Here is a 13,022-nt window from a genome sequence, read left to right as displayed (position 1 = left end):
GCGCCCGCCACCTCGCCCGGCTAGTTTTTTGTATTTTTTTTAATAGAGACGGGGTTTCACCGTGTTAGCCAGGATGGTCTCGATCGCTTGACCTCGTGATGCGCCCGTCTAGGCCTCCCAAAGTGCCGGGATTACAGGCTTGAGCCACCGCGCCCGGCCTGTAGCAGAATTTTCTAAAACGAATACACTGTCAGCACAGCCAGAATCCTAACTGCCATCAACACCAAAGACTTTTAATGGTCCAAGAAACCTAAGGAAAGGATTGCTTCATTTCAGTTCCTTCCCGTGATACTTGCCCTCTTCAACATCCGCAAATGGCATTTATCCGGCCCCTACATGGCACCACACCAGGCAGAACACACAGCAACAAAATGGAGAGGCTGCTTGCTAATCCAAACCGGCACCACGGACAAAAGAAAACACAATTTCCTCAAAATTAGAGAAATACTTTCTTCATATACAAACCAGTAACTTTCAGGTAGCAAAAAGAGAGATTTGTCTGCTAAACCAGAAGAGAAAGAAATGGAAGCATGAGAGAGAAATGGAAGAGACAGAGAGAGGTGGAGGTGACATTTGCTATTTTGCTTTCTGATGGGAACACGGAGGCTGCCCATGCATGTTTTCTGTTTACTGTCACCTCTGTATCATTTACGCACAGGCCACCCTGGCCCTGGACCTTTGCTGTTCCCTCTCCACAGTAATGCCTTCCTTGACGCCTTGGGTCTGCCTTATGGCTGACTGATCTTCAAAGCCAGTTCAAGTCCTGCCCCTTCCAGAAAGCCTTGCCTAAGACTAGCGTTCTGGGAATTTCCTTTGTTCTCAAATTCTGAAAGCTCTCAACATTCTCACCATGCAAGGTGACATGGGATGGTCTTCCCTGCCTTTCTCCAAGCAATGGAGGGCTTCCTTCTAGGATGAACAGCAGCTCCTGAAGGCGGGTCCCATCCCCTACTTCTTCCATAGCCCTCCCAGAGCAGTCTGTATCAGCTGAGCTCACACACCCACATCACGGACCCGTCCTCAGGGCAGCTCGCCCGCATGACAGCCCTTCCATTCTCTAGCACGTTTCCACCCCTGTTTATCCATTCCACAAGCATTTCTAGAATACCTGCTCAGTCAGAGCCTCAGGCCACTAGATTTTTTTAAGCCTCAGAACTCACAGTTTAGTAGGGGAGACACTGGTATAAATGTTTAAGTGCAGTGGGGCGGGGTGGGGAGTCTAGGGGTCTGCGGGGAGCTTCCCTCCAAGTCAGAATGGAGGCACTGGAAAGACTCCCTGGAGGAGTCAGTGCTGGCCCAACCCTGAAGGACAGCAATGAGCACACAGGGTGGGCATTACAGGCTTGGCACAGGAACAATAACCTCCGGCTGATGTCCCCCCCCAATGTCTCCCCTAACTAACCTCATGGCACCTGCTGAGATGACACAAATAATTCTAATATTAGTCTAAGAATAAAATGGCCAAATAGGTAGTATGGCCACAAAAATAATTAGATGATGTACTTCAAAGTAAAACATCACTGTGCTTTTGGCTGTCCTCTGTCGGGGTTGACAGAACCACCCTTTCTCCAGCTATTTCTTCTGACTCTCTCATCCCATGCTCCAGCCACTCTGAACAACCCAGAGTTTCTTTCTTTCGTTTTGGTTTTTTAGAGACAGGGCCTTGCTCTAGCACCCAGGCTGGAGTGCAGTGGTACAATCATGGTTCACTGCGGACTCAACCTCCTGGGCTCAAGCAATCCTCCCACCTCAGCCACCCAAGTACATACACCACCATGCCTGGCTGGTTTTGGTTTTAAAATTTTTTTTAAAGAGATGGCATCTCACTATGTTGCCCAGGCTGGTCTTCAACTCCTAGCTTCAAAGTGCTCCTCCCGTCTCGGACTCCCAAAGATTTGGGATTACAGGCGCCACATCCAACAACCTGGAATTTCTTAAATTCATCAGTTTCACATCTACGTGCTTTTGTGTTAGCCTGGAATGCTCTTGTCTATCCTGTCTGATCACTGAATCAATCAGCCTGCCACATCCAGTTAGACATCTACTCTCTGAAGCTTCTCATCACCTCTTCTGTGTCACCGTCTTCACCGGGGTCACCTGACAGGCTCTGCTGTCTTGGCCTAACCGTCTTTCCTACCAGACAGGAGCAACCAGAGAGAGTGACCAGGCCTTGTTAATCTCTTTAGCCCAGGGGTCTGGCACACAGTAGGCATTCAATAACAATGCTTGCTCAGTGAATTAAGATAATCACAGATAAGTTTATGTTACTACACAGGGCTATAAAAAAAGTAAACAGAGGAATAACTCACTCTCTCTCAGGATTTCTAATCAAATGGTTCAAAACCTTTCACGGGCCTCAGACGCTGACATCCTATTTTAAGAAGAGGCAACTGAAGCTCTAGTTCGTCTTTGAAGGGGCTTAAATGGTTTTATCAAAGACAGTGGAGGGAAAATGTTCAAATCTACGAAGAAATTATTACCCTACAAAATTTACACTGGTCCTGTTTATATCTCAAAGCTTCTTGTCTCTCTGGGAGGAAGAAGACAAATCAGCTTGGCGTGAATCAATCAACCAGCATTTATCAGGCGTCTGCTCAGGACTGGGCTAGGCCTGCACCTATACAAATGCACTGACGCCTGATGTAAAGCCAGACAAGAAGAAACCAAAATGAGAAATGGAGAATGTCAAATCTTCCCTCGAATCACAGCCTGACTTCTCCTGAACTGTACCAACTTTCTTCTAACTCCCGAGAACACTGGTTTATGCTCACACCAGGTGACACCAAGCTTCCCCTTGGTGCCAACCTCCTATCACTTTCACAAAAGCCTTCCCTGACTCTAGCCCACCTTAATTCTTCTCTTTTCTGTATTTCAGAATTTCAGAATTTCTTGTCTATATAATTAATTTTGGCATTAAATCACAACATCTTATATTATTATCCTTTTCTGAAGAGTTTATCTTATCTTTCCCAAAGAGCTGGCAAGATGCTTAAAGATCAGGTTTTGGATCTCTCGCATGATACCGTACTGAGCGTATAGTAGATGGTTAATAAAAATACTGAGAAATTGAACTGTTACTATTCCGGCAGGTCTCTACATTCTCTCTGCCAACACTGGCATTTGCTAACATCTCAAAGTCAACCACATTCACCAAAGAACAGAGATGCCAAAAGAGGCATCCAGTGGCACACCTGCCACTGAGCAGGTGGGCCAGCAAGTTCAAAGGTAAAGAGCACTGGGCTCCCTGGGGTGGTCTTGGAAAAGCTGCCCTACCCTGAGACCTGAGTGTTTGGGGCTAGGCCCAGGGGATCCCATTTTCTAGGCTTGGGCTCAGAGATGGAATGTCCGTAAAAAGCCAAGAAATGGGAAGGAAAGGGCTGCTGGGGATCTAGATGTAAAACCGGCAGGAACACACATGAACGGAGGCCATAAATCCCTCCCAGACGCAGACAATGCCTCAGTGATAAGCATGCAGATTGCGCACCTAGTTCAGAAACTCCCCTGAGTTTGCTTGTAATTAAGGGGGTAAGAAAGGTAAAAAAAATATATAAACCCAATTAATCATTTAAATATTTAAAGTCAGATTTTTCCCTCACTCCAGGATTAGTATATTTCATAACGCCAGCAGCAGACAGCCCTGGTTTTTACTGGGGTTCATTTTAGAGCATGTTTAAACTCGTCAGATTGAGTGATGCTTCCAGCAACTAATCGCATGTCAAATAAAAGATATTTTATGTAATAAATTACCGCTACAAGTAATTCAAATGTCATTTATCAGTTTTATTATCAGTCAGGCAAAGTCTTGTTTCTCTATATTAATCAAAATCAAGCTTTTTTTTTTTTTTAAAGCAGTTTTGACACCTCTTGGCAAAAGTACAGAAGTGAAGAGGTAGAGTGACCCCCGGAGCTGAGAAGAGCAGTGTAACGGGACGAGAAGAATGAAGCTCAATGACGACAACTAAAAACTTCAGGTATTTAAAATGATCATTACCATTGTTTTTACACTAGTGTCAAAGCAGGAAGGAGTCTGTGTCTAAGAACATGTATTTTATTTTTAGGGCTGGGAGGGTCTTAAAAATATTCCTACCTAAATACCTCAACATGTAATGCTTTTTCTCAGAACGATCTGGACATGAGAATGATTTAAATGACTGAACTGCCCCTCCCCATCCCATTCTTTTGCCTCTTTCAGAAAGACTAGCAGTTTAACCCTTTGTGTCTATGGAAAGTAGGTGAACACATGACGTTTCAGGCCAACTCTGTGATCGACCCGAACAATTTGTTCTGAGTAAGAAGTTTCCAAGTAGCCGAGAGACCTGTTCTGTATTAAGCCACTGGAGGAAACAGCTGGAATAGAACAGATGTGCATCTTAGAAAATTCTGCACCCCAGCTGCCACTGCCTATCATCAACAAATCCCATTACATGGCTGGGCCCAGGGACACAACTAAAGAAAGAGTGTAGAGACTCAGCCTTTGGTTAAAAAGAAGCACATAAAGTCAGCTTAGGACCCAAAGCAACTACAGTGGATTGGAAAAAATGCTGGCCAGGAAGGAAAAAGGAGCCCCAAGCTGACAAGTCACAAGTGCCCACCCAGTAGCCCGAATACAGGACAAGGCTCACCACTCCCTGCAGTGGGTCACCCAGGCAAGGCACTGACAGACTGACACACTTGAGCACACACTCCCTGGCCTCCCCCATTCAGCCTTGTGTGGACAGCCAAAGGAGGAGATTTCTAAATAAGATCTGTAATACAGACAGCAGATTCCAACCCACTGGCTGGCTCTTCAGCAAGTATGGAGAAGAGAAGGCCTTTTTGGCTCTACCGCCAAGATCACACCTGCCTGGCTGCAGCTGAGCTGGATGAAAGGAGTGCTGAGGTGAGGGAAAGAAGGTAGCTTCAGACCAGGTACTGGGGGATCAAAACAAATCTGTCATTTTAAAATATGCCTTTTGAAATCTGATATCTAACAATTTTTTTTAGACAGTGTCTTGCTCTTGTCGCCCAGGCTGGAGTGCAATGGCATGATCTCGGCTCACTGCAACCTCTGTCTCCTGGGTTCAAGCAATTCTCCTGCCTCAGCCTCCTGAGTAGCTGGGAATACAGGCACCTGCCACCACGCCTGGCTAATTTTTGTTTTTTTATCAGAGACGGGGTTTGCCACATTGGCCAGGCTGGTCTCGAACTCCTGACCTCAAGTGATCCGCCTGCCTTGGCCTCCCAAAGTGCTGGGATTACAGGCATGAGCCACCGCACCCGGCCTGTTTGTTTTTTGGAGATGGAGTTTCGCTCTTGTTGCCCAGGCTGGTCTCGAATTCCCAACCTCACGATCCGCCCGCCTTGGCCTCCCAAAGTGCTGGGATTACTGGCATGAGACACCGCGCCCAGCCTTAAAATCTGATATCTAACAGTTTTAAATCATTTATTGAAAAAATATAACTTCTGAGAATAATAATTAAAATGACAATTACAGAAAGAGCATTTTGAAAGATTACAGATCCAATGTTGAGTTTCTTTTTTTTCTTTTTTTTTTTTTGTGAGACAGAGTCTCGCTCTGTCACCTGGGCTGGAGTGCAGTGGTGCGATTCTGGCTCACTGCAACCTCCGCCTCCTGGGTTCAAGCAGTTCTCCTGCCTCAGCCCCCCGAGGAGCTGGGATTACAGGCGACTGCTACCATGCCCAGCTAATGTTTTGTATTTTTAGTAGAGACAGGGTTTCACCACGTTGGCCAGGCTGGTCTCGAACTCCTGACCTCAAGTGGTCTGCCTGCCTCGGCCTCCCAAAGTGCCAGGATTACAGGCGTGAGCCACCGCGCCCGGCTTGTTTGTTTGAGACGGAGTTTCACTCTTGTTGCCCAGGCTGGTCTTGAACTCCTGACCTCATGATCTGCCTGCCTCCCAAAGTGCTGGGATTACAGGCATGAACTACCACACCTGGCCTTAAAATCTGATATCTAACAGTTTTAAATCATTTTTTGAAAAAATAAAACTTCTGAGAATAACAATTAAAATGATAATTATAGAAAAGGCATTTTGAGAGATTACAGATCCAATGCTGAGTTTATTTATTTATTTATAGACAGAGTCTCACTCTGTCACCTAGGCTGGAGTGCAGTGGTGTGATCGTGGCTCACTGCAACCTCTGCCTCTTGGGTTTAAGTGATTCTCTTGCCTCTGCCCCCGGAGGAGCTGGGATTACAGGCGCATGCCACCACGCATGGCTAATTTTTTTTTTTTTTGGAGACGGAGTCTCGCTCTGTCACCCAGGCTGGAGTGCAATGGCTCCATCTCAGCTCACTGCAAGCTCTGCCTCCCGGGTTCACGCCATTCTCTTGCCTCAGCCTCTCAAGTAGCTGGGACTACAGGTGCCCACCACCACGCCTGGCTAATTTTTTTGTATTTTTAGTAGAGACAGGGTTTCACCACGTTGGCCAGGCTCGTTTCGAACTCCTGACCTCAAGTGATCCGCCTGCCTTGGCCTCCCAAAGTGCTGGGATTACAGGCATGAGCCACCATGCCTGGCCTGTTTTTTTGAGACGGAGTTTCACTCTTGTTGCCCAGGCTGGAGTGCGGTGGCACAATCTCGGCTCACTGCAACCTCCACCTCCTGGGTTCAAACAATTCTCCTTCCTCAGCCTCCTGAGTAGCTGGGATTACAGGCGCCTGCCACCACATCTGGCTAATTTTTTGTATTTTTAGTAGACACACGGTTTCATCATGTTGGCCAGGCTGGTTTCGAACTCCTGACCTTAGGTGATCTGCCCGCCTCAACCTCCCAAAGTGCAGGGATTACAGGCGTGAGCCACTGTGCCCAGCCCTATGCTGAGTTTCATTAAAGAAACAAAATGGAGCTATTTTCCATAGGTTTGTAGTCAATTTTAGCCTTTTTAAACTTTTTATAAGTGATTTCAAGGAGGGCTTCTGGCTGCATTTTGGAGGTATGCATTTATAACTCGCTTGAAGAAACTTTATTCCTACAGTAGCTTTCATACAACGGAAGACCCCTCTTGGGTCATGATCTCATATGATAATTAAAAGTAACATTCAAAAAGGACCTTTATGTTTTAACCTGAAATTCCCTAACAGACTGCTACTACATGAATGTACAAGGTATAGCCAGGACAAAGGAGGGAGGGAAATGGAGGTTGACCTAAACTTACAAATATTAACTTAAAAAAATAAAATTGGGAGACAGGTTATTGCAGTGAGCAAACAAGAATGCACCCGTGAGTCAGACGTTCACGTTGTTTTTAGTGAAACAGTAACATTCAAAAGCAATGGTATGAGGAGATGGGAACAGAATCAATAAATACTTGTACAGGTTTTCTGCATGTAACCAAAATACCTGAAACAACAATAAAATCATTTATTCTGATCCCTTGTCTCTTCTTAAACCTTTGTAACATATTTCAAAAAGTTTGTCTAGAAGACTGAGGTGTGTCACATTCCTTGGGAAAAACCCAAGAGCTTTCTGCTGCTCCCAGTTTCTCCCGGTTTGCTAAGTCTGGGAGATACAGAACACTGCCCTTTGGCCAGAGTCCTGAATCCCAGTGAAGGTTAAGCAGGAGTTTGAGCGGGTGACTTACTGTATGGCTGAGAGATGAGGTGAGGGGGCTGGACAGGAACCACCTGTGTGGCTGGGCCCAAGGACGAAGGCTCATCGGCAGCAGTGCCCGACTGCTGGAAGGCCATATCAATCTCTTCATCTGTCAGTCCTGGGGAGAAGAGGACATCATTACAGGTGAGTACCTTTTGCCAGTGTCCATAGCTGCAACAGAATCTTCACTGAGCAAAGACCTTTACAGCCATAGAATGCTTCGCATCCTAGTAAGTTGCCTCCCCGATTTCAGATTCTCCGGAACCTCTCTCAGTTGCAATTTAACCTTAAGCGACAGAATATTAGCCTCAACACTGCTTCCAAATGTGGCTCATTCAATTTCCTTAATTTATCCTTGAGTTTATTGCTGCTTTTGAAGTCGCTCCGTACTGCAATTCTCCATTCTTCCCCCGAAAACAGATACCATCAACTGCAAATGTGGCTCATTTTAATCTGTAATGGTGTTAAAAAAAAAAAGAGGGGAAAAAACTAACAATAATGCATGAAAACAGACAGGGAAACAAAAAACTAATTATTGGGTGAGACGACTAATTAGTCTAGATCGTTTCTGAAGACGGGAATAATTTGCTTTATTTTATGACAAATGCAGAAATAAAAAGAAAAATCAGGACTGACTGTGATTAGTATGAATGGGATATAGAATGTAAAGAAGAAAATAAAATAAGAAAACAGATCAAAACAAGGCCAGGCCCAAACTTTCAGATGATTATTACTCTAGCCTATCATACGCTGCCTGTATTGCCTTTGGCTAGTTTTTCTTTTCCCTTTTTTAAATCCTCCCAACACTCTAAACCACACCATACATGGGACATCAGGAAGTAGCAGGGCGCCATCTGCAGTGGCTATGCCATGGGGAGAGGATTTGCCCACAGAAGAATAAAAGGCAAATGAAAACCCATAAAGGCCGCATTTCCAGTGGGGACACAGCTGGGATATTTCTACCGGGTCTGAGCCAATTTGGGACACTGACTCTTGGGAGGAGGAAGAGAGTCCCAAGCCACCCAAAGAACAGAACGAAATGTGGCGCTCAAGTATGAAAGGAGTGGTCGCACGGTGCCAGCTCAGGAAGTAGCTGTGTGTACAGAGGTGCTGCAGCTGCTGAGAGTGGGAAAAGCTGGTGGGAGGTCACTGCTAGTCTGCAAAAGACCACTCGGCCGGCCCGTGCTGTTCCGGGAATCCCAACATCCAAGCGAGCTGCAACACAGAGCTTTTAAACTAGAGCCGAGAGCTTTTCCACATCTGGTCAGCAGCTCTCCATTAGAGGCCCACAGCATGGTATATTTGCCCCTGGGGGTAGATGAAGTACAAGGAGGTTCTGAGGGATCAGCATCTTCAAAAGCATGGTGCCTCATACTCTGTGCCTAGGGGCTAATAGATGGTGCACATTAATGCTTTAAAGCACAGCTCTGCCCTGCACCATAATGGCATGTGAGTTGACTGCAGCCACCCCTCAAACTTTTCATGCCCTACCACAGCCGGTCAAAGGAAAATGCCCAAACTTTTCCAAACAGCTCTAGACTCTTTTTTCCCTTCTCTGTGCTGAGGATTTGAGGACTGTCCCCATTTAAAACTGCAGCTGTTCCCCTCTTTACCCTCTTCACACAGTGGAGCTGGCCAAGGGCAGGCACGGCCACACCACTGGGAAGTCTAAAGAGCCACCGGGATGCCCTGATAGCACCATGCTCTCAAAAGATTGGTGGGCTGGATGAATGGTGGGCTGGATGAAAATGCTTCCAGGGTTCATAGCGCATCACGTACCACCTTCCGAAGACAAAAGCTGAAGGTCAGTAGAGTGGAGCTAGAGAGGGGGTGCTTGCTGCAAAGGGACTGCTTTACCCATAATTTCACCTCCCGAGAAGAACAGGGACGGGACCAACAGGCACGCCAGGCAACAACAGAGAATACACCCGCCCTGAGTTTGTGCCTGTCGGGTTCTAGCTTGTGTAGTGACTGCCGATCGCTCCTACTAAATAAGAAGGGAACCCCTTTTGGAGCCCTAGTGGGAAAGACATTGTTTTAACCAGTTCATAATCAGCCACAAGCAAGCAGCATCTGCGACGTCAGCACAGGCTGATGGTCACTGGTACACTACGGAATTTTATAAACCTGGTGGTTCGTGTGCCTTGTCAGCCGCTGGCTGCAAATGAGGATAATTTTCCCAAAAGGAGCATTCAGTTGCATTCTCATTTTCCCTTTTGGCTCTTTCAAATATAAACAAGTACAATAATGTTTAACACTGGGGAAATATACAGTAAGCTACAGGCTGTGCTGCAGCCCTGAGAGCCGGAGCTGGTTAAAGGGACAGGACTCCCTGCCCGTAGTTCTGCCCTCTGGCCCTGAGCTTTTATGAAGCCTATTTTCCTAATAAAACATGTTCCTCGCATTATCGCAGCCGAGCCCACTAGTGAGACCACAGTTGAAAGGGCATCAGTACTTCCTTCCAAGCTCTTGTTTTTCAGAGACCTTATCATTTGAGGCTCAAAATTTATATTGGTTGAAATTCTGATATCCCTGGTTCTCTGGAAGAGTCAGGATTTTGATTTAGTTATGGGAAATGAATCCTTTCTCTTCTTTTAAAAAATAAGCGTTTTAACAATCTCACAGAATCATATTCAGCGCCAGGCCATTACCCCGGTCACTGCCCTTGTTTAACAGATAAGAAACCTGAGGCCTAAGGAGGGTAAAAACGATGCCCCACATCCTACTTGTAGAGAGTGGTGATGCGATGGGCACCCAAGGCTCTCCGTCTTCAGCCCAGTGACTTTCCACTACACCAGAGTCACAGAACATCAAATGGCAGACTCAAACTATGTCCTAGGTCTTCAGTCTTGTTAAAGAGCTTCAGAGAAGGAGTACATTTTCTTCTCCCTACCCCGCCACTCTCATCTACAGGAAGGAGTCAGTGAATATTGTTTTGGGGCTACATTGAAACAACACAGGAACTTAACCCCTGGCTCCTATCTGTAAATGATACCTGGACGGCTTTTTGAACAATACTAGGGTGAAAAAGATAGAATGTCCTCGTCTTGTTCTCGTTCTAATATTCTAACCCCAAATCAAGTCCAAATGCCTGTCACAGACTTCCCTGGGTGTCATCTTCCTCTGGAATGTCCCCACCTTAGGCAGAGCTGGCCGGCTTCAGGACTGCATTTACAGGACTCAGGTGATTCATTTAGAACTTAGGGAGACTGAGTGGGAACACCCACCTGTCTCCAGATCACAACTAGTTATCTGCCCAGTCATTGGCTCTTGGTGCTGTGATGACCCTGCCCTCAGGGTCAAAGTGCTGCCATGGAGCCAACATAGGACATCCAGGTGCCCTAGCCCCATCCTTCCCACCCCTGCCAAGACAAACTGCTGAGCTTAGATTGAGACCTTGCAGAATCCAAAAGGTTAAAAGGAATAATAAAGGAAACCGCCAATTGTAAGTGAATTATATTTGGCTCTGAAAGCTGAGGCACAGGCTATATTATAAAAGGCATCTCTCTTTGCGTTGTTTACCATTACCCTGACTAATGCAGACCTTTTTTTTTTTTTTGGTTTTAAATAATCTCATGCAAATTAGACACACACACTTCCTTCCAGTTGATTGCTATCTGCAAGGAATAATCTAACCGCAGAGGGACGGAGCAATGGCTGAGCCGGCAGAGAGCTGGAAGCAAAGGGCTTCACCATCCTGCAAGCCTCCTCGCTCCTCTATTCATCTAAGTCTTCCTTTAGCTGCTACCTTTGGAAGAATTGTCAATTTCAATAAAGCCCCAAATGTTCTTTTAGTTGAGGCATCAATATGCATTACCTGATACCACTAGCACCAAGCCTTTAGATGTTCTTCCTATAACTTCTTTTCTGCCACTTGGTGATTTTCAAGAGCTACCAGCGCCCCAACCCCCAGCCACCTAGTCTACAGCACTGACAATTAAAATATATTATTGATAGAGAATAACACTAAGAAATTCCCATTCAGTTGCTCTCTCCACTCACTAGCTCTAGTCAGAAGGAGGAGAAAGGGACAGAGGGAGCTTCTCTGAGAGGAGGGGAGGCGAAGAGGGTGTGGGCTGATTCTGCCAGGTAAAGAGGCCACTTCATCTTTTCACATCATAGATGCCTCATATGCAAAACTGAGAGCTCTCAATTCAAACCAAACTCTCTGAAGGAGGATTCCATGTGCCCAGAGTAGGGGCGGACTTCTTGTTCTCTCAGTTCTCTAGAATCTACTGGCAAAAACCTCCGGAAGAGCTCCCCGGACCAGGAGATGACTCCTGCCCTTGTGTAGGAGCTGGGCCAAGCATCTCTTCTCCAGGGTGGGCTTTTTTTAAAAGGACAGAACAAGAGAGCTACATCCTATTGATTAATAAAAGCCGGGTGTCACTGCGGCCGTGTCGGACCTGCATGGCCTCAGGGCTGCCATACTTGCCTATTTTTATCCCCTAGAAGATAAACAAATTTGCTTTCTTTTTCTCAAGGTTTCTGTTCAAATGCAAACAAAACCGAACTGATTGACATTGTGAGCTGCAGGGTACTGGCTGTGATTGTGATGCCCTAGGGTCCTTTCCCACGACTCAAACCAGGGACCCGGAAGGGCTGTCTTTTCTCTGCGGGACAGGCTGTGCAAGGGTTTCTCAGGATAAGTAACCTTAGCACTGTCCCCAGTGACCGCTAGGCACGGCCATGGGGCCTGGCCCTGTGCAGGTGAAGCAGAAAGACAGATGACAGAAGACAGCAGTGTTCTCTTCATCTTTCAGGTCAAACAACAACCAGGACGGAAGGGTTAGGAAGAGTTTGAAAATAAGCAAGGTAATGAACTCCTGCCAGCGCCTTCCTGCTCAGCCCTAGTTTTATTATAAAAATGTGGCGTCTGACTGGGATCATGGGAACCGGGCCAAGGGGCCAGCGGCAAAGGGTGGCAGTCAAGGGCTGGTCACTGAGACCTCTTCCTCCCCGCTCCACAGCCCCTCTATTTCTAGGGCTTGGCCAATTCATCTGGGACTCACAGACACTGAGAGGGGGTCACCTCTCTCAGAACAACTAAGTTATCTGCCCCGGCACACTCTGGCAGGAGATGAGGCAGAGAAGACAGTTGGCTAAAAATACTCCCCAAATTAAAAGAAAAAATCAACTCTCTCAGAAAAGGTTCAGGGAGGGGAAGGGGAAAAGGGTATTTTTATTTTATTTTATGAACATTTTGTTGGAACAGTAGAGTACAATAAGGACTCTCAGAGCCTCTAAAAGTCGTGGGATGACCTGGAGACCCCTATTTCCCAGTGCCTTGTATAAAATTGAATTTTTTAAACATAAATTACACGTAATGACGACACTGTAAAAACTAACAGTAATGGAAAGCTGTGCTGTATTTCATTAGCCTGTATTATTCCGTGCCACCTGATCCAGCCGGGCCTTGTTTATGA

At 46.2% G+C, this 13,022-nt stretch overlaps 1 protein-coding gene across 5 annotated transcripts in view; it reads right to left on the bottom strand.

Annotated features, from left to right (window-relative positions):
- The window catches only part of PEX14 (peroxisomal biogenesis factor 14), a 164,720-nt gene that overhangs the window by 24,321 nt on the left and 127,377 nt on the right, over window positions 1-13,022 (bottom strand). For 4 of the 5 annotated variants that reach the window (XM_011935790.1, XM_011935794.1, XM_011935795.1 and 1 more), the window contains one exon: window positions 7,586-7,714. The exons of the other annotated variant lie outside the window; for it this stretch is intronic. In XM_011935790.1, coding sequence (XP_011791180.1) covers window positions 7,586-7,714 — 129 coding nt within the window. The remainder of the gene's footprint in view (window positions 1-7,585; window positions 7,715-13,022) is intronic. 5 annotated transcript variants of the gene reach the window in all.

Source organism: Colobus angolensis, unplaced genomic scaffold (genome assembly GCF_000951035.1).
Source record: "Colobus angolensis palliatus isolate OR3802 unplaced genomic scaffold, Cang.pa_1.0 Scaffold149, whole genome shotgun sequence".
Classification (NCBI taxonomy): domain Eukaryota; kingdom Metazoa; phylum Chordata; class Mammalia; order Primates; family Cercopithecidae; genus Colobus; species Colobus angolensis.
This window is presented reverse-complemented; position numbering and strand designations above follow the sequence as displayed.